This window comes from Rhinolophus hipposideros, assembly GCF_964194185.1.
Source record: "Rhinolophus hipposideros genome assembly, chromosome: 6".
NCBI classification, from domain to species: Eukaryota; Metazoa; Chordata; class Mammalia; order Chiroptera; family Rhinolophidae; genus Rhinolophus; species Rhinolophus hipposideros.
Window position 1 is genome coordinate 5,545,614 of NC_138052.1, and position 20,530 is coordinate 5,566,143.

Consider the following 20,530-nt stretch of genomic DNA (forward strand, 5'->3'; position numbering starts at 1 on the left):
CCTCTTAATAAAACCTCTGTTAACCTATCTGCTCCTTAGTAATGGTGAGTGGCCATGTTTCACTTCCTGCCTACTCTGCACGTTTCTCTTAGAGTGACCATACATCCTGCGTGCCTGGTGCAGTCCTAACCCATGCTGTTCCCAGTTTGGTCATCTAGAACTCCTCTGCTCAGTCTCACAAGTCCCTATTTTGGTAATAAATTGCAGGGACTATAATTATGCTTTCCTTTATCACATCTTACTCTACTAAAGTGAATAATCTACCATGTTAATGTTCTTGCATCCGAGTTCCTGAATGGAATGACTCATATCTCAATCATCTTTGCATCTCACAGCTCAGCACAGTGACTGAAGAATAAAGAATATGCCCAATGTTTGTCAATGAACTTAAGAAAATACTAGTGAAATAATTCCTGCTACTATGGAAGGTCCCTAAAATGAATAGATTATTTTAGCATAATCTTTGTAGTTAATGAGCAGTCCAGTTGAACTATAAATTTTAAATGTGCTCAGAGATGTCTACAAGTCTAAGATATCCCCAAAACCTAAGCATTATAATAAGCAGGCAAGTTTCACTGTGAGAGCTAATGTGACGATCTGCTGAAGTTAAAATTGGAATTCAGAGTTTTGATTTTTTTGGACTTGGACTGTTTTTCTATGTTGTCTGCTTGACACCTATCCTGTTTTATCACTTGCTGTCATACCCAGAAATGTCACAAATTCAACAAGATAAACTATTCTTAGGAATTGTCACAGTTAGCTTTGGAAAGTTACATTGTTTGCCTAGTTCATCTAAGGTTATCATGAGCTTCTAATAAGGCCTGGAAAAGTCACAGAATTGGTGGAGGGTCTGTGGAATTTGAGCTGAGTGTGGGAACCTTTGTGGTTTGTGTATTGCTAGCCAAAGACCTTGACTATTCAGTGCAAGTGTGTGGTCTGAATAACCATCTTTTTTTGATACAATGTAGTATGGGATGGCGTCAAACTGTAATTGTACTGAGAATCATGTTTACTCTGAACAGCCAAAGAGTCTGAGTGGGACTCAGTGTAGCACACACTGGTTATCTCAGTGTGAATCAATAGTTTCTCCTGTCAACTTTGTGCTTTGTCTCTGCAGCCTGTGAGAATGCAAGCTCTGTGTCACCAGCCCACACGAGGACCCTTCTCAGCTCACTTGGGGAATCTTTTATTCAGTGGAGACCTTTTGCAGCTAGTTTGTTGACAAGCTACCAACATCCATCAAATGTGGCAGAATATGCCTCCAGAACTCTGTTTTCCTCAGAAAACAAGCTATGACAGCTAGGTCAGCAATTATGGGCCCAGTGCGAAGTCAGCCAGCACGGACATTTCTAACTACTGCCGGGACAGAGGGTAGTGCGTGTTGGATGTATTCTGGCTAAAAGGAGAGGTTTCTGAGGGGAGATGTAGGAACTTCCCTTATCCACTAAACTCTTTGGGTCCACAACTAGTCTATCTTTCATGTTCTAGAAAAATCTGCCAAAGTATGATCATCTGAACAAACCACAAATTGGATCGAATTGAGTTTACAATAATGAGATCCTAAAAATAAATTTTGAGAAAGAGAGAGGAATTGCCCACTCCAGGAAGTAAATTCCTAATGGCTGCGTCCTGCTTGGCATTCTCGATGAGTTAAGAAGCTCCGATGAGCAGTCACAATATATTGATGACAGGAAAAGGAAAAATGTCACAAAACTCCAAAAGGATCACACTAGGGCCTCGCTACCTCTTTAAGAGACATTAAAACTGGGTAATTCCAGTGAGAAGGGGTAGAATGGGTAGTCAGGATTGGAACGTGGGATGACCAGACAACTACATAACACAAATGAACTTTGTAAAAATCGGAGATCTCTTTCTAAAAACCAGACCTGACCATGCACGTTCCCTACTTCAAATATTTTGACAGTTATTTCTCTCTTGACTTCAGGGTCATATTGAAATCTGCATTATTTCACTTTTAAAGGACTGTCCATCATAAAACCCGTCACTCTGCCCTCGACACCTTGACTCCCCCTGCCCTGGCTTCCTATGCTTTAGCAGAGCTTCCCAAATCTCAGTGAGCATCAGTGTTACAGGCGCCCAGGTCCTAAGCCCAGAGTTTCTGATTCCATCGGTCTACAGTAAGGACCAAAAGCCTGTACTTCTAAAAGGCTCCCTGGAAATACCAAGTCTGCTGGTGCAGAGAGCACACCTGCCGAGCCACAGCTCTAGCAAGCCTGAATCCTTATGGATTGAGATCTGACCCTATGCTCTCTCATCCGTGTCTTGAGTCAGTGGCTCCTTCCTTCTGCTGGCGACACCCTTTTCCCACACCTCACCTGCCTAGCTTCCACACATCCACAGGACATAGCAGAAGGATAATCTCCCCTAGGACACCCTCCTGAATTCCGGCTCCACCCTGGAGAGAGTTAAGCACTCCTCCTGCTGTCTCCCCGGGCACAGAGTGCTCACCTCCTTCCCACCGATATGTAATCCTGTGGTGCTGTCTTCAGCTTAGTCCTTCAGAGCAGCGGGCTTTGCCAAGTTTATCACTGTCCATCTGTACTGAACTTGGGCTCTGCTGTGTTGAAGGGGCTCAATAAAGGTTCGAGTGCAAAAATGTCTGAATGAAGTGAGATCACAAAAATCTACCAGGACGGGGTTCAAGCTTAGTGGAGATAGTAATGAGTGTGGGGAGGGCATTGACTATCTACCTACCAATATCTGCTCAGGTATTTGGGTGATTTTCATGGCCGTACCAGAAGGAGACACTTTTCTGAGTGAACTTGGTCTGTGAAGGAGAAAGTACAGGACAGCAGGAACCACAGGGGAGTTCAAATCAACTTTTAAGGAAAAGAAAACTTCTTGTTCAACATTATCTTTCTTTCAAATTGGTGTCTCCTTTCTTATGCACCTACTCACACACACACACACTTTTTTATGAGGGAACATGCATATCTTTGGTGTCAAACAACTCATTTCTGTGTATATGCCTTTGAGCAGGTACATACTCTTTCTGTGTTTGACCTCCCCCATTTTATAAATAGAGAAAAATATGGACCTTGCAAGGCTGTTAAGAATATTAAATTAAGCAAACGTGCTAATTAGTTCCTTTTTCCTCTAGAAACCGGGTTATTCAATTCAGACTAAGAATTTTTTTATGAGAGGCTATGATAGAGAATATAGAAAATATATTTAGTTTTCTTGGTGTCCTTAAAACTATATTCTGAGATGACACACAGTCCCCCCATCTGCCAATAGGAGCCTATCTGCACTCTGTATGCACCTTCCAGAAAAGACTCTTTGTCTTTCCTCCCTTTTTTTTGTATTGTTAAAGAGAATCTTACTTCAAGACGTTTGTAAAACGTGAATGGAGATGTTGGTGTCCATAACTAAACCCTAAGCTCCAAATTAAGTACCAAACAAAAGGATCACAACAAAGTCTTTGCAATCATATCTAATGTGGAAACCCAGCATATAATAGAATGTTGTTTTTTTTTTCTTCCTTAACAGCAACACTGTAAAAATATATGGGCCTTTGTTGTTATCATTTTAAATCTATTTTATCCAAGTGAATTGGGAATGCTGAATACTTCACATTACTCCAGTGCCTGAGGAAATATTAAGAATTCAGTTGGGGAAAACGGTAATCCTTCTTAAAAACCTTTTTCAATCCCCTCTGTTTTTCCATTTGTGAAACAGCTGACACATTTTTTATGTGACTTAATTAATATTTCAGGGGTCCAGGGTGTTTGCTGAGTTCTCTTAGAGTGGCAATATTTCTCTTATTAGCTGTGGGTGGTATTAGAAAGACAGTTTCCACTCTCCATCAGGCATACTTTGCTCTCCTAAGGGGCCTGTGGCCCACTAATGAGCATGCATGGGTAATGCAGGCATGCCCTCCCAGTGGCTAGGCATGTGCCTCTAAGAAAATGAACCGTCTTAGTGTAAATGGGCATCTCATCTCTTACAGAGTGGGTCAGGAGGTGCATCAGGAAGTCAGGAGACAATCAGCAGCACCACGCTTGGGCGTTGGCAGGTGTTTCTGGACAGCCCAGCGTTATGGGCTCGATGCTGGCTCTGACTTAGTGAGGCAGTGAATACACATCCGGCCCTTGCCCTCGTGGCATGCACTGTTATGCAGATAGCTGGACTGTAAACAAGTCAAGAAACAGCAACATATGCAATTGCAGTTGGGAGGTGAATTGTGAAGGGAGTACTGTGACACTTAGAGGGAGACTAAGTCATGGGAGGAATGTGTTTGGGGAAGGACCGAGAGCAGAGCATGGAAGAGCAAGGGGCAGCCCTTGGAGAGCACTCAGCATACTCAGAGCAGGGCCCGGTGAGGAAGGCTGGATTTCTAGCTCTACCACTGGTTCACTGTGTACTTCTTCACCTTTACTACCACTGGTCGCTCATTGTAAAATAGAAATAAAGCGTGCTTGCAAAGATTAAATAAATTCATGCACAAAAACACCTTTGGAGCATTTCGGGGCTCAGAGTGTGCACTCTGTAGACATTGTCCTAACCCTGTCCCCACACATGCATATGCCCACAACACACACATACAGTGAAAGTACAGCTTCCAGTGGAGTCAAGGTTGGGGAGAGAAGTCGAGGATGAGGTAGGACAGGTGAAAAGAACCACAGCATGATGGGTTTTGGAGACAGAACTTAATTTTGGTGCAAAGGGAGTTTACCGAAGTGCTTCAGCAAAGGCGATGCATGATGTTTCTTATGTTTTATGAAAACGTGTCAGAGAGAGGTGACAAAAGTTGAGAGTGGTTATTGGGTTATTTTAAGAATATGGAAGGCAATGAGGGCTTGAATGCATGCCTGCTCAATGTGATGTGAAGGATCCTAAACCCCTAACTTAAATAGAATTTCTTCCTATCATATTCTTCATGTTGTCTTTATACCATGCTTCAAATCTTTACCACTGCAATGATTCTTTCAGATTAATGATGGAATGAGGAAATAAAATGTTGAGTGACTGTTTAATTCCAGACATAAGTTTATGTAATTTTCACAATGACTTTTTAGGGTACGTTTCTCTTCGCCTTATTGTACAGATGGGAACACTGACGCTCTGAGAAGTCAAAAAAGTTACCTCAAGGTCACCTGTCAGTAGGTAGCAAAACCAAAATTGAAATCCAGGTCAATAGTATTTTTGTTTTCCTTTTCTGTCGATTGGTTAAGTTTCCTTAAGATCTCATAGCAACACAGAGATGTGTTTTCTTTGAGATAACCTATGTTATCAAAACTTGTATCAGCAGTTAAATCATTAAATTAGCTAGACATTTGATGGAATGGAAGTAGATCATCAAAGCTGTGACACATCGGGAGAGAGGGGCCAGAGTGCATTGGAGTGGAGAACAAAAGAGTCTGGGCCTCTAAGGCTGAGACACATGGCACAACGTGTGTCTGTTAAGCAGTAACAAATCCCACGTTTATTCTTGGAAGTATTTGTCCTGCTCCTGTAGGCGGTGTTTGAGATGTGTGTTCCCACAGCACTGGGCGCTCCTCTCTATTTTAAGTCACAGCATGCTGTATTAGCATCACTGTAAACAAATTGCATATGCCTTGTCCACTCAGTCTGCACTACAGCTCCTAAGGACCCCATTCCTGACCCAGAGCCTGATGCAGAAGACGGGGAGCAATCAGAAGAGAGTGTAGATACACAGCGCACACACCACGCGCATGTGAAGAATTCAACCAGAGTTTGAGGAGCTAAAATGTGGTGCAATGGGAAAGTCGGGTCCAACTTAGCTTCCCTCGGGCAGTAAACCATTGAATCAAAATCCGAAATAGTATCATTGTGGGTGAGATGGTGGACTGTCTGCTGGTAGAATGGACTGGATAGGAACTCAAAGTCTAGTATCCCAATCACTACTAATACTCCTACTGTTGTTGATTTAACACAAATAATTTGCCAGACACAATGGCATCAATTTGTATGTATTATCAATTCATATGTGTTAGTGCATTTCATTTTCACAGCAGTCTTTTCTGAAGGATGTGAATTACCCATTTCATAAAATCAAGTCTTAGAGAGGTAAAGTTTCCCAAGGTGACCCAGCTAACAAGCTATGGCTACTATAGTTTAAAAAACCATGCTCTTATTTCTATAATGATCCTCATTGTTCCATGATTGATGGGCTTTCCGCCCATGGCCTCCATCTGGTTTGAGTAGAATTAGGTGCAGGGGACAGATGTAGGGCACTGACGGGGTGATGTGGGAAGAGTCTGAGAGTGGTGAGGGTTTGTAAAAATCTCTATATCTGGACTATTTCTTTTTAGCATCTAGGGAGTCATTAGCGAACTTTTGGTTAGAACTACTTTATAGTAATACATTTGGAAATTGTGTTTTAAATCTAATTACAGTAAAAGTGTGGTTTCATTTTTATTTTTATATCAGCATTTCAGTTTTTCAAAGGATATTTCTAGATCCTTGGTCAACAAAATCTTCATGTATCGTTGTGTATGCTCTAACTGAATATTTTAATTGCTTGGTGAATAATGAAAAATTGAGTTTTTCTGAGTACTTTATTTCAAATAAGATTAAGCCCACTGCTTCCAAGTACCCATTCCCCATTATCCCACCCACATAAGATGGTATATAATTAATCATTTTCCAGTTATATTTCAATAGCCTTATTTTTCTATTATAAAGTGATAAAAGCTCACTGTGAAGTTTTTACAATTAAAAAATATTAACTGAAAATAACTTACAATAATATCTCCCAAAGAGAATCCCTACGAACTTATTCTAAAGACTTAATTCTTTAAAAGCAGTTTTAGATTCACATCAAAATTTACAGAGATTTGTCAAATACCCCTGACCCCAGACATACATAACCTCACCTATTGTCAGCATCCCCAACCAGAAAGGTACATTTATGGCAATTGATGAACCTACATTGAAAAGTCATAATCCTTCAATGTCTGTTGTTTGTACATTACCTCTCACTCTTGGTGTTGTATGTTCTATGGGTTTGGACAAATGTAGTAACGTGTATCCTTCATTATGGTCCCAAGCAAGATATTTTCACTGCCCTAAAAATCCTCTGTGTTCTGCCTATTCATCTCTCATTCATCCAATGGCAACCACGGATCTTTTTACTGTCCCCATAGTTTCATCTTTTCCAGAATGTCATATATCTGGAATCATATAACATGTAGCCTTTTCACATTGGCTTCTTTCACTTAGTAATATGCTTTTATGTTTCTCTTGCTTGCTTCCAAATTTTGGCAGTTATGAATCAAGCTGCTTTAAACACTGGTGTGCAGGTTTTTGAGTGGAAACAAGTTTTCAAGCCCTTTGGGTAAATACCAAAGAGTGTGATTGGTGGACTGTATGGTAAGAGTATGTTTATCTTTTTTAGAAACTGTCAAACTGTCTTTCAAAGTGGCTGTATTATTTTGTGCTTCTACCTGTCCCGACCTGCAGGATCGACAACGGAAGACCTGGGGGAGAAATAGGGGCTCGGGGGAACAGGGGTACGCGAGAAATGGAGACAGGATGGTGATGGCCTGATTACAGGCTGTAACCTGTCTAGCATTGTTATGATCTTTTAGATTCATCCCTCTCAGTTGTGCCACTAAGGACTGGCGCCTGGCTTGGAGGCGGACCCATTCTTCCAAGGCTACAATCTGGGTTTTTAAATCTCGATTAGGATCCATCGGGGCCGCAGGCGGGGCGGAAGCCTCATTGTAGGAGGGAGGGCGGAGCGGCCAGGCAGGGTCATGATATTTTGCCGCTCTATCAGCCAAATCATCCCAATCTACATCAGAAGGGTCGGGATCTACCTCCCGTGCTAGGAATATCTGAGGCGATCGCTTATCTCTCCTCTTCTCTTTATTTTGTTGTCTACGGATTTTTGTCTTATGGGAATGTCTGTTTTGTCTCTTTTCATCATCAGAAGAGGAGGAATCCTGTAAGTTTGTTTTAGTCTTGTATGCCCCTGACCTCTTTACTTCCTCCTCTGAATCATTAGCGATGGTCTTTAAAGGGGGGTAAAGTTTGGGTCTAACATCCACTGGCGGGGTGTCTTTACTAGGAGGAGGGTTGGCTTTTGCCCCCTCTGTATCACTTTCTAAGGAGATCAGGTCTTCCTCGGCCTTGACCGAGGTTTCACCTGGATCGTTTCTGGGGCCCTCCTTTAGCAATTTTTCAGTATGATGAATAGCGTTTTCAACCTCCGGACAACCTTCCCTTTTTCCTATCATTTCACCAATTAAATTCCAATATGAGAAGGCAGTTACAGGAATTTTTTCAGGTCCAAAGACCTTATAATAATCATTGAGTGCATCCCCTACTCTCCTCCATCGTCTACAGTCAATGGTGCCTTCCTGAGGAAACCAAGGGTATGTCTCCTTAACAAAGTCATAAAACTTAAAAAGATCCTGACTCTTAACCTTTACTCCTCGCGTCCTGAGCGCATCTTTTAACTGCTTAACATAGACCTCACGATGACTTAATTCCTGTCCCATTTCGGACGCTTATCCTCTTACCTTCTGTCTCGGCGCGGCAGGCTCCCACGGCGGCAGAACGGTTTACTTTCCATTCGCCGGCCTTGATGAGGCGTCCTCTCCCTCTAGGGATTTTCTCGTACCCAGGCCCCACGTTGGGCGCCACGTTGTCCCGACCTGCAGGATCGACAACGGAAGACCTGGGGGAGAAATAGGGGCTCGGGGGAACAGGGGTACGCGAGAAATGGAGACAAGACAGGAATCTGATCAAGTCTCTCTTTATTGAAGGTAACAGCTTGTATATATAGATTTAGGCACATCAAAGAAATGCCTGGTCTCCCAATATGGGGACCGACCAATCAGAGGGTGCTTCGTCATGGCGGGCTGTTTGAGAAATCGAAACTTAAACTTAAACAATAGAATCGAAACTTTAAGCTTGGCCCAGGGGCAACCAGGTGCAGACATGTCCGGGCATGTCTGGGCGGGTCCTGGCAGGCCGGCCCCGGACATCTACCAGCAATGAATGAGAGTTCCTGTGGCTCCACATTCTCAACAACATTTGGTGTTGTCAGTGTTAAAGATTTAGGTCCTTCTAACAGTTATGCAGTGGTATCTCATTACTGTTTTAATTTTCATTTCCCTGATGACATGGGATGTGCAACATCTTTAATGTGCTTATTTGTCATCTGCATAAATATTTTTGGTGAGGTAAAAAATTCCTTATTAACTATTTGGCATATACTTTTTAGACACGCATATGGACGTCTAATACATAAGTCATCATTATGACTCTACCTTTTCTTTTTGCTTTCACAATAATGAAGAAACAGTTTTGGATATAAAGACTAAGATAATGACTTTCACCAGCACAAAATAGAGGAAGGGATGGCAAGGATGAAATATATTTTCCTTCTCTGTTCAAACCTTCCTTCCTGCATTTTTTTCCCCACTGAACCCAGAGAAAATCTCAGAATCCTTCTCAACATAGGTTTCCCCAAAGATAGTACTATTCAGCCAGAGTCAGAGTAATGGACTGTTTTTTTCCTCTCTAACCTTGAGCCTGAGGTGGCAGAATCAAGCAGCTCCAACTATCTAGTAAAGTAATAAGGAAGATAAGTCATGTGATATTACAACTTGGCATCTGACAGAGTGGAGCCTGACATAGGTACTTGTGGTATTCTCATCCTGTCCCCTCAGGGAAAAACTGACATACCACTAATGAGAAGATTTACTTCCAGGCTGATGATCACTTAACTTTAACTCAGTGTGTGAGGGTTGCTTATACACGCATTATTCTTCTGGGTCTAGTTTGGATGGATATAGTCTATGTAATTTCCCTTGAAACAGGTCCTTCCGGATGTTAAAAACATTCCTAAGAACTGGACAACAACTGAGCTGGAAAGCAGGACTAGCCATTATGAGGATACGCACTGATTTTTCTCCCCCCTCTTCTTGTGCCCAGAATCAGATGTTGCTGACTTTGATGGCCGAAGCTCCCTTCTGTACAGGTTCAATCAGAAGCTAATGAGCACTCTCAAAGATGTGATCTCTCTGAAGTTCAAGAGCATCCAAGGAGATGGAGTTCTGTTCCATGGAGAAGGTCAACGTGGAGACCACATCACCCTGGAGCTCCAGAAGGGGAGGCTTGCCCTGCACCTTAACTTGGGTAAGGTCGTGCTTGGACGCTGCGCAGCTTGGGCGATTGGGAACTCCTTTCTGTAGTGGGTCACAGACACTTATCCTCCCAGTGTATCAAGTGCAAGTCCCTGGAGCACAATCCAAATGACGTCTTTCTCTTATCCAGGTTCAAGAAGGAAAATACCGTATTTTGAAATGGTTAAGTGATAGCTAACATTCTTTAAAACGAGATTTTATTGGTAGGTAGGGAAAGATACAAGTAAATTTCAGGAGAGAGAATTGTGTGATTTTTCATTTATTTAGCATCTATCTATTTACTGATTTATCCATGTCTTTCAGTCACAAACGTTAAAGTGATTTTGCACATATATTATAATGAGGCATACTCACAATTTGTTCTTTTGGTACATTTACGAAAGCTAAGTTGCAAAAGAGGAAAAAAGTGAGAAGAAGCACTTTAATTTCCTTAGTGTTTTTGTTTTTTTGTTTGTTTGCAGGGGGAGAAGGCATCATATGTATATGGGGAAAATCTGTTTCTGGGCATTCCCATGTCTTCCTAAGGGAACTGCGGCTTTCTTTAGGTGTTCCGGCTGTGCTAGGTAGAACCCGACATTTGCCAAATGCCAGCTAATTTAGCACAGAATGCCCTCCTGTCTTCTGCACATTTAGGACCCGGGTCTTTCCCTGTGGGTTGACATCCATCATGGTTTACCTCACCACAGGCAGGTCTGCATGTCACGACTCAACTTCTTGTCCTAAAGAAAGAGAGAGGGGGGCTCAGCTTCCTTTGGAAGAAAGGGAGAGCCACTGGCAGAAGGCAGGGCAGAGTTCCAAATGATGCAGAGGCAAACCAAAAAAAAAAAAAAAAAACAGAAAAAGAGTCAAGCCTGGGAAAAAGGAAGTGACCGTTTTTGTATGAGAATGACTCCCTGCCTTTCATTTGATACTTATTAGTATTAAGGAAGGGCCTGGATGTTATACATGTTAAAGATAATTATCACGGAGTATTTACTATCAGATAGGAAAGAAGGGAAGCCATAGAAGACCTTAGTATGTAAATTCAAATTACGTGAAAGACTAGAAAAAAATCAGCTAAATATATATTTAGCAATCAGCAGGAGAGACAGATTAATGAAGATTAGTTCAGACTCACCCCAAAAGCCTACCAATGTAGGCCTTTATTCTGAGGCATTTCTGAGCGTCTTCTTAGCCTCCATGGCAAATATTGGCAGAGGTAGCAGGGAGAACCTCTAGAATCCCAAATTTAACTCATAAAATTGCTACCTAATGCATTAGATTAAATATACACCAAAGGCATCTTTAGAAGCAGAATCTCACCCAGAAGAGAGCAGTAAGAAGATTTGCTAGTGACCGATTTTGTTGTATTAGCATACTTAAAGAAGAAATTTGTCAATGAATTATCTGAAGGGTGAACATACCTATATTCAGCAGAAATGCTTTGGTTTGTTAACTGGCCTTTACTTTTCAGAGGAGGTGTATGGGTGACTGGAGAGGATCCCTCCTTCCCCCCAAATTACACATGACTCAGAGAGTATTGTGGGTTGTGGGTGAAGTTACTATTAGTTGCCATTAGTATAGCAGGTGTCTTCTACTGGTAATGTTGGATCTGCCAGTTACTGGCATATTGTTTCCCAGTTCATATATGCCATTCCTCCTCTAAAGTTCTGCTCCAATATGCATAACCCAATGTTGTAACCAGCTTCATCATAGAGCATGATGTAATGGAACAGGTCCATAGCTAGCACATGTCGGCAACAACGATGAGATCATGCAACAGATCTCATTGTGGTTGCAGACATGAACTAGCTATGTATTATGGAAAAAGTTCTGTAATCTACAAGTCTTTGTTTACTTATTTCTAGTCTGGGCTAATAATAACTATCTTGCAGCACATGGACATAAAACCCAAAAGTGTTATAAATGAATCATTTATATCAGTAAGTGAATATGGGGGTTATCAAAAACAGAAGGTCTTAATATTACTCATTTATTCTGAATGAGTCTGAAATATCTGAATGTCCCACACCCTGTGCTATTCCAGCCTTCCTGCAAGGAAATAAGACTTGATCCTTGTGGTGATACGTGGAACTCAAAGGAAGTCCCCCCCCCCTTTTTTTTTTTTCTATTTCCTGGTTTCATCCACACTGTATTTCTAACCACGGTGCTGACAAAGTAAAACCTCATTTAATGAATGATTCAGTAGTAAGACTATGTACTGTCTGCATTCTTCATAGTTTGGGAATTTCTTCGTCTTTTCATCTGCTTATGGACTTCCCCCATTTCCATCAGTTGGCCATGGTTGCGTGTTTCCTGTACATCTAGTAGAACTGTTAAGTAGCACATATGTCCTTTCTGTTTCTCTAGAGAGACACTGTCATATGTTAGTATTTTAGCTCTTCATGCCTCAATTTTAGCCAGTGGATCTTTGGAAGGATTAACTTAAGGAACAATCACTTTGACTTGCCCATAATAAAAAAACTGTAATGTAAAATATTAGGTTCAAAGAAGAAAATTCACTTGTCTAATTTGCACAACCAGCTATTAGTGTAGCCACTATTAAAACCTAGTTATGTCTAACCTATTTTGACTATTATTTTCATATTGTAAAACACATGTCAGTTTTAGAAAACTGGAGGAATAAAACAAAAACAATTATGAAGAAGGACTAGAAAAACAAATCACCAAAAATCCTATAACCCAGTCATTGGTCCTATTAAAATTTGAGTATATTTCAAGTGTGTTTATTATTTATTTATATGAGATCTTTACTTATTATATAACATTTGTGTTCTTTCCATGTTGCCACACAGACTGCAAACTGGAGAGATTTCATAACATCCATGATCTTGTTTGTTTGTTTGTTTGTTTTCTAGAAAAAATAATCAAGAGAGGGATAAAAAGGACAGAGAAAGAAGGAGGGAGGGAAGAGGAATATGGAGGGAGAGAAAAGGAAGGATGGAAGGAAGAAGAATCTAAGTTAATGGGCTAAAGAATGGTGCTGGACCCATGAAGAGGGATGTTTTTCCCTTCCCAGCTCACAGGGACACTCCAGTAGAGTCTCTTTACTGACACTTTCCCCAGTGTGTGTTCCTTATCCAACCTCAATTTTACAATCCAGAAATTGGGTCAGAGTGGAGGGATTCAGTACCATGGCTAGCTACTGAAGATGGTCCTTGAAGACATCAAGGCTGTGGTTCTTTTCAAGTAATTCTTTCTTTGCTGACTGTCTGATTCACACTACCTTGTTACCCCCACCATGACTGACTTGGACAGGCCAGTTCCACGGTGAATTAAACTAGGTGTTTTCCTTTGGATTACTTTTTTAGAGTAGGAAAATTATTTTTCTGTAACTAGTAATAACAAAGAGATTTCTTCTCTCGATCCATAAGCACATGACAGAGATCCGACTTTCCACTTTTCACATATCATTCAAATCTCCTATGGCAGTTTGCTCTCCGTGGAATTACAACAGCACAAACCTTGCATGAAGGTGGGAGAATCAAAGAGCAGAGATATTATGTGACTGGGGAACTGTTGTGAGAGCTAAACAAGGCATTGATAGTACATGCAGGTCACTCATCTTTACAAGAGTTCAGTGGCTTTAAACTGAGGTGCTCTGCAATCTGCAGTAAGTACAGTTGTAGCAAAGTGAGAGTCCTGGAATGGAATAAACTTGCAGTGCAGTTTCCATGGGGCCAAGCATAGGGTCCATAGGCCCTGGATTACATAATCAACTCATTGAGATGTCTTGAGATATAGGTGAAAGTTCTGCACAATCTCCAAAGAGTCAAATGTGCAGTTACTTTAACTCTTGAAATTCAAGCATTTTAATAAGCCAACCCATGGATATTTATAGACGGTTTATCATGTTTCTGAACTTGTAGTTAATATTAGGAAAGATTTTTTTAAAAGTTGTGTTTTTTTTGAGAGCCTGTACTTGAACACTGTACTATACATTTAAATACATATTTCATTTAAGTCACATGGCATTTCCAAAAAGTATATCCCACCCATTTTACAGATAAAGAAAACTGATGGACAGTGACGCCCACTCAGTTCCCAAGGTTATATATTTGCATAACTGTAGACCTAGGATTAGAACCCTCTTCAGTCCTACCCCTATGTCCTGACACTAATAATTAAAATGTTATAAACCTTCATGAAACAATTACATATTAAATATTAGGAAGTCCATGTGCATGTGTTAAATTATAAGAATAGAGAGATCAGGATGGGAGAGAGGAGTCCAGAGAAACTTTATGAATTAACCTTGAATTATCTGGAGATTTTTTTTTTTTTTTTTTATGAAAAGTAGAGGAAGATAGGCATTTCAGACAAGGTGTAATTGGGAGAATATTCACCTCGTTTTTCATAAATTTTATCATTCATGTAATAAGAATGCCTTGAACAAATACATTAACTGAGGCACTGAGCTAGGCACTGGGGGTTAAAAGTTGGGTTTAGCAGTCCCTATTTTCACGTAGCTCCCAGCCTGATAAAATAATTATTTTTATTTACTTTATAACTTTGTAATATGAATTAAAACATATAATTATGTATCACCAAAACCATGTAACATACATGTATTTAGATTACGTAACATACATGTATTTAGATTACGTTTTCTAAGATAACAAAGAAACAGAAGATGGATACAAATTAGGGGCCAGACTTGAGAAGAACACCTAAGTCTGGAGAGTGCTTTTATTGAATACAATTTAGAAACTTCCTAACGACTGAACATATGTATTTCATTGCTTTATTGATACATAAGGATTTGCTCTGGTTTGAGGGTCAAGCCCACTAGAATCATCGCTTTCTATTGGTTTTTCACTTTCTTCAGAAGGTCTCACTTGGGTACTTAAGGGAATATTTATTAGATCTCCATATTACCCAATGAGGGATTTTGTGGTACTGAATAGCCTACGGAGGTGACATTACCTTTTTAAATTATACTGTGTTTCCCCCAAAATATGACCTAGCCGGACAGTCAGCTCTAATGCATCTTTTGGAGCAAAAATTAATACAATACCATGTCTTATATACGATCAGACTGGGTCTTGATATGATAAGATATGATATATGATATGATATGATATGGTATGGTATAATACTGGGTCTTATATTAATCTTTGCTCCAAAAGACACAGTAGAGACGATTGTATGGCTAGGTCTTATTTTCAGGGAAACACGGTATCATGTCCTTGGCCCTTACCGTTGCCCCATTTTTCTTTTCCACAACTCTGTCCTTTCTGACCCATTACATTATTTTCTGAGATCCTTTGTTGCTACTAAGCTGCATATCTTATGTGTGTGTGTGGTGGGATGCAGATGGTCAGAACATAAGAAATGAGGGGGAATAAGCGCATCACTTTTTTTCCAGTAGGTGTAGTCTTGTTTCTCAGTTATTGGCTTACGAGTGGCCAAGGCACAAGAGTACTGGTGAGAATATTAACTTTGGAGTCACATGGAGCTGAGTTGTAACCCTAACTCTCTGTGCCCTTGGGTAAGTCATGTGAATTCTTTGAGAAAGAGCTCTTTGCAAAGTTGTGTTCAGGAAGAATCGAAACAACACATGTAAAGTGTTTACCTCATGTGAGAAGCTTAGTAAATCCAAGTGAATACCAATATTGATAATCTGAAAAAATAAATATGGGAAAGTCAGTTCTGAAGATCCGAGGGAGGCAGGCATTGCGAGTATCTGCATGAGTGGTCAGTTATTTTAACAGCGAATCAGGCCTTTCTAAGAATGATTTTTTTTTTCCAGAAATACAATCTTAAACAAGAGAGTTTCAATTTCATTTAGCTCAGGTTATCTTAAATTCACAGACTGTGAAAGTTAAAGTGGCGTTCATGTTTGAACAAAGATAAGACCAAGCCAGAAGATTCAATCAGAGAAGACTCGAATGAAAACACTGAAATGCACACCCTTAGGCAGAAAATGTTAGTTCTGAGAGAGAAGAAATGGACATGTTTATCCACAGTATGTTGGGGATGGGAGATGAAAAGATTAAGTTAGAAATGTTTTAGAAATATTTCAAGCTTCCTATGCAAATTGTTATATACTTTAGGCTTTTGAGTAGTATTTACATTGTTCGAGTTTAGCGATATTTCAAACCACGTGGGGACCAGTTTATTTTAATTATAAATAACACTTTTCCCTAACATATTTTTGGCTTAAAATATTGCTTCTACATATTTTTATTGTCTTTGTCCTCCACAACTGCCATGAGAATTTTTATCTTGCCTTAGTCAACTGAAAACTAGTTAAAGCTAGTAGTTGAGCTTCAATTGTCACTGAGCTAAAACTTGAATATATATTCCAGAATAAAAAGGTTTTTTGAGATTCTTTGTTAAAATATAGATAACATACAATATTATATTAGTTTCAGGTATACACCATAGTTATTCGACATTTGTAAAAGAAGTGATCACTATGATAAGTCCCAGCAACCATCTGACACTGTGCCACGCTATCACAATATTATTGACTATATTCCCTATGTTGTACATTACATCCCCATGACTTATTTGTTTTATACCTGGAGATTTGAAACTCTCATTCCTCTTTATCTTTCCCTGCCTTTTTAAATTTTTCAATTACAGTTGACATTCAATATTATTTTACAACAATTTCAGGTATAGACATTTATATAATTTGTGAAGTTATCACCCTGACTAGTCCAGTATTCACCTGGCACTATATATAGTTATTATCATATTAATGACTATATTCCCTATGCTTTAGATTACATCCCCATGACTATTTTTGTAACTGCCAATTTGTACATCTTAATCCCTTCACCTTTTCACCCACCTCTAACTCCCCTCCCATCTAGCAATGATCAATGTTCTCTGTATCTATGAGTATTTTTCTGTATTGTTTATTTATTTTGTTCTTTAGATTCCACATATAAGTGAGATCATATGACATTTATCTTTTGCTGTCTGATTTATTACCTTCAGCACAATACCCTCAAAGTCTATCCATGTTGTTGCAGATGGCAGGATTTCATTCTTTTTTATAGCTGAGTAATATTCCATGGTATACATGCACCACCTCTTCATTATCCATTCTTCCATTCAGGGACACCCAGGTTGCCTTCATATCTTGGCTATTTGTAACAGTGCTGTAATGAATGTATAAACGAGCACATGCCCTCAAAGTTGTGTTTTGGGTTTCTTCAAGTAAATACCCATAAGTGGGATTACTAGGTCCCTTTTTGTCTATTGTTATAGGCTTTGTTTTAAAGTCATTTTGTCTGGTATAAGTATTGCTACCCCAGCATTTTGTGTTTTTTATGTTTGTTTTTCCCCCATTCTTATGAGATATCTTTTTCCGCCCTTTGCTTTCCGTCTTTTTCTTGTAGGCAGCATATGTAAGCATCTTGTTTTCTTATCCATTCAACACCCCATCTTTTGATTGGAACATTTAATCCATTTACATTGAAAGTAATTGTTGATAAAAATATAGCTATTGCAATTTTATTATTCATAATTTTGATCTTTTTATTTTTTTCTGTATTAAAGAAGTCCCTCTAAGATTCTTTGCAATACTGGTTTGGTGGTGATGAACTCCTTTCACTCTTTCTTGTTTGGAAGCTCTTTACCTGTCCTTCAATTCTAAATGATAGCTTTGCTGGGTAGAGTGATCTTGGTTGTAGAACCCCTGTGATCACTTCGAATATTTCCTGCCAATCTCTTCTGGTCTGCAAAGTTTCTGTTGAGAAATTAGGTGATAGACTTATGGGAGCTCCCTTGTAGATAACTAACTGCTTTCGTCTTGCTGCTTTTAAGATTTTCTCTTTGTCTTTACCCGTTGGCATTTTAGTTGTGATGTGTGTTGGTGTGGGCCTCTTTGGGTTGATCTTGCTTGGGACTCTGCGCTTACTGAGCTAGTATATCTATTTCCTTCACCAGGTTAGGGGAGTTTTCCATCATTATTTTTTCAGATAGATTTTCAATTTCTTGCTCTCCCTCTTGTCCTTCTGATACCCCCATAATGTGAACGTTGGTACATTTGATGTTGTCACAGAGGTGCGTTAAACTCTTCTCATTTTTGGGAGTCTTTTTTTTTTTTTCTTTTTGCTGTTCTGATTAGGTGTTTTCTACCTTATATTCTAAAGTGCTGATTTGATAATCTGTTTCATCTAATCTACTGTTGGTTCCCTGTAGTGTATTCTTTATTTCTGGTATTGTATTCTTTATTTCTGACTGGTTCTATTTTTTTTATGTTTTGTATTTCCATTTTTATGTTTCCTATCTCTATGTTGAAGTTCTCCCTGAGATCATTGAGCATCGTTATAACCAGTGTTTGAAATTCTGCATCTGGTAGATTGCTTGTCACTATTTTTCAGTTCTTCATTCTTTCATTTGAGACATATTTCTTTATTTCCCTTTCTTTGGCTGCTTCCCTGTGTTTTTCTCTGTATTGGGTGGGGATGCTATGCCTTCTGGTCTTAGTAAGTTGGCCTTATGTACTAGATGTATTATGGAGCTCAGTGGCACAGTCTTCATGGTCACCTGAGCTTCATACTCCAAGTGTGTATGAAGCCTTGGTAATTGAGCTTTGGCTGCTGTTTGCACGTCAGTGGGAGGGGTTCACCCTCAGGCTCATTCGTTGTGAGAACTGGCCATGACTACAATGGAGGAGTTGTGGTACAGGGACTGACCCTACAGAGCAGGATCTGTCTCAGTAAAACTCTGGTGCCTGCCCAATCCACCCTTTGTGTGTGTTATCCTTGGCAGAGACTGGTTGATGCTCTAACTCATTTTGAAGCAGGATATTGGGCATTCCAGCCCCAGGACCATCTGGGAGGAGATCTGCTGAAGGACAAGTTCAGCCACAGCCCATGCCCCACGCAAGGCCACCCAGCAAGAGCCACAAAGAAATCCACACATGTTGTCACCAGTGCTGTGCTTGATGTGCCCTGAGAGGCCATGCTGCAAACCAAGGCTGGCTGCCACTTGTGCTGGGCTTAGGGTTGCTCAGCCAGATGTATAGGATATGCTCAAGCCACATGCAGCTTTTCTGGGTTCTGGAAATGTTTGAGAGATGAAGGAAAGTCTGCAACATGAGCTAAGGCACATGGTTTGTACAAAAAAGCCATTGGAAGTGTCTTGGTTGTGCCCAAAGATTGGGTGGGGCAGGATCTCAGAATCACCAGGGCCAGGTGAATGAACAGTATTAGCCAACTTGACGGAGACTCATAAAGCAGGTGCCTCCGTCTGCATTCTGGGAAGAAGGCAGGCTCAACAAAGAAACAACGGCTTCTGCTATCTCCTCCATCCAAGAGAAAGCTGCCTTTGCAGCCCCCATCCTGAAGCCAGGCAACTCCGTTCCTCCATGATGTTTTTTTTTTTTTTTTTGAAAGAAGACTGTTTATGCTTTTTATATCTTTGAATTTTTTTTATTTCTTTTTTAAATTAAATTTATTGGGGTGACAATTGTTAGTAAATTTACATAGATTTCAGGTGTACAATTCTGTATTACATCATCTATAAATCCCATGATGTTTGTCCCTGTTGCCTCTCCAGCTGCTACTTAAGTACTGGAGCTCAGAACCAGAGATTCCATCAGTGACCAAGTCTTTGTGCCATCCCTTTCAGAGGAGTTCCTGGAACTCTAGCTGCCCTCCATCTCACTTAGCCACAATCTCCAATGGTTTTCACAACCAGAAATGATGGGGACTTCTCTCCTTGGCACTGGAACCCTGGGCTGACGAACCTGGTGTGGTGCTGGGACCCTTGCTCCTTTGAGGGGTACCCCCCACAGCCTAGATATCTCTCCTGATTTTTAATGGTTACACAGGAGTGTGGGACCTGCCCATTCTACAACTCTGCCCATCCTATCAGTCTCCAGGTGGCTTCTTCTGTATTGTCTGTAGTTGTAGGGCTTTATTCTACAAGACTTTATACAATCTACAACAATGGTTATTTTGTAGTTTAGTTGTAATTTTGATGCAGTCATGAGAGAAGGTAAGCACAGTGTTTACCTACTCTGCCATCTTGACCAGAGCCCTAAAGTTTTATAATCTTTTGAAAATTAAGTTTCTCTCTAATCTCCAATAATGAAATTTCTAGGTAAGATGTGATGTTTCCTTTTACTAACATCCTGCCTTCTTCCTGGTATCACCAAATATAGCTACAATTTGAAACATCCTACTTCACGAATAGCAGAAATTCTGTTTCTCCAGTTATTTACACAAACTAACTTTCAGTCAATTTGTTTTAATACAAGATTCCTAAGTATTAGCACAGAATAATTAATGAAGGAGTGAGTGAAAGTCATTCATGTCTGCCATTTTTTTGTTCATTAAATTTATTATAACCTGTAATAAAGGACATATCCAATAATTTGCACATTACTTGTATAGTTTTCAATGAATCAGGTATTCAAGATA

At 40.0% G+C, this 20,530-nt stretch overlaps 1 protein-coding gene across 4 annotated transcripts in view; it reads left to right on the forward strand.

Moving 5' to 3' along the window:
* Positions 1-20,530, forward strand: part of CNTNAP5 (contactin associated protein family member 5) — an 800,511-nt gene that overhangs the window by 355,568 nt on the left and 424,413 nt on the right. For all 4 annotated transcript variants that reach the window (XM_081051146.1, XM_081051149.1, XM_081051147.1 and 1 more), the window contains exon 5: positions 9,931-10,134. In XM_081051146.1, coding sequence (XP_080907272.1) covers positions 9,931-10,134 — 204 coding nt within the window. The remainder of the gene's footprint in view (positions 1-9,930; positions 10,135-20,530) is intronic.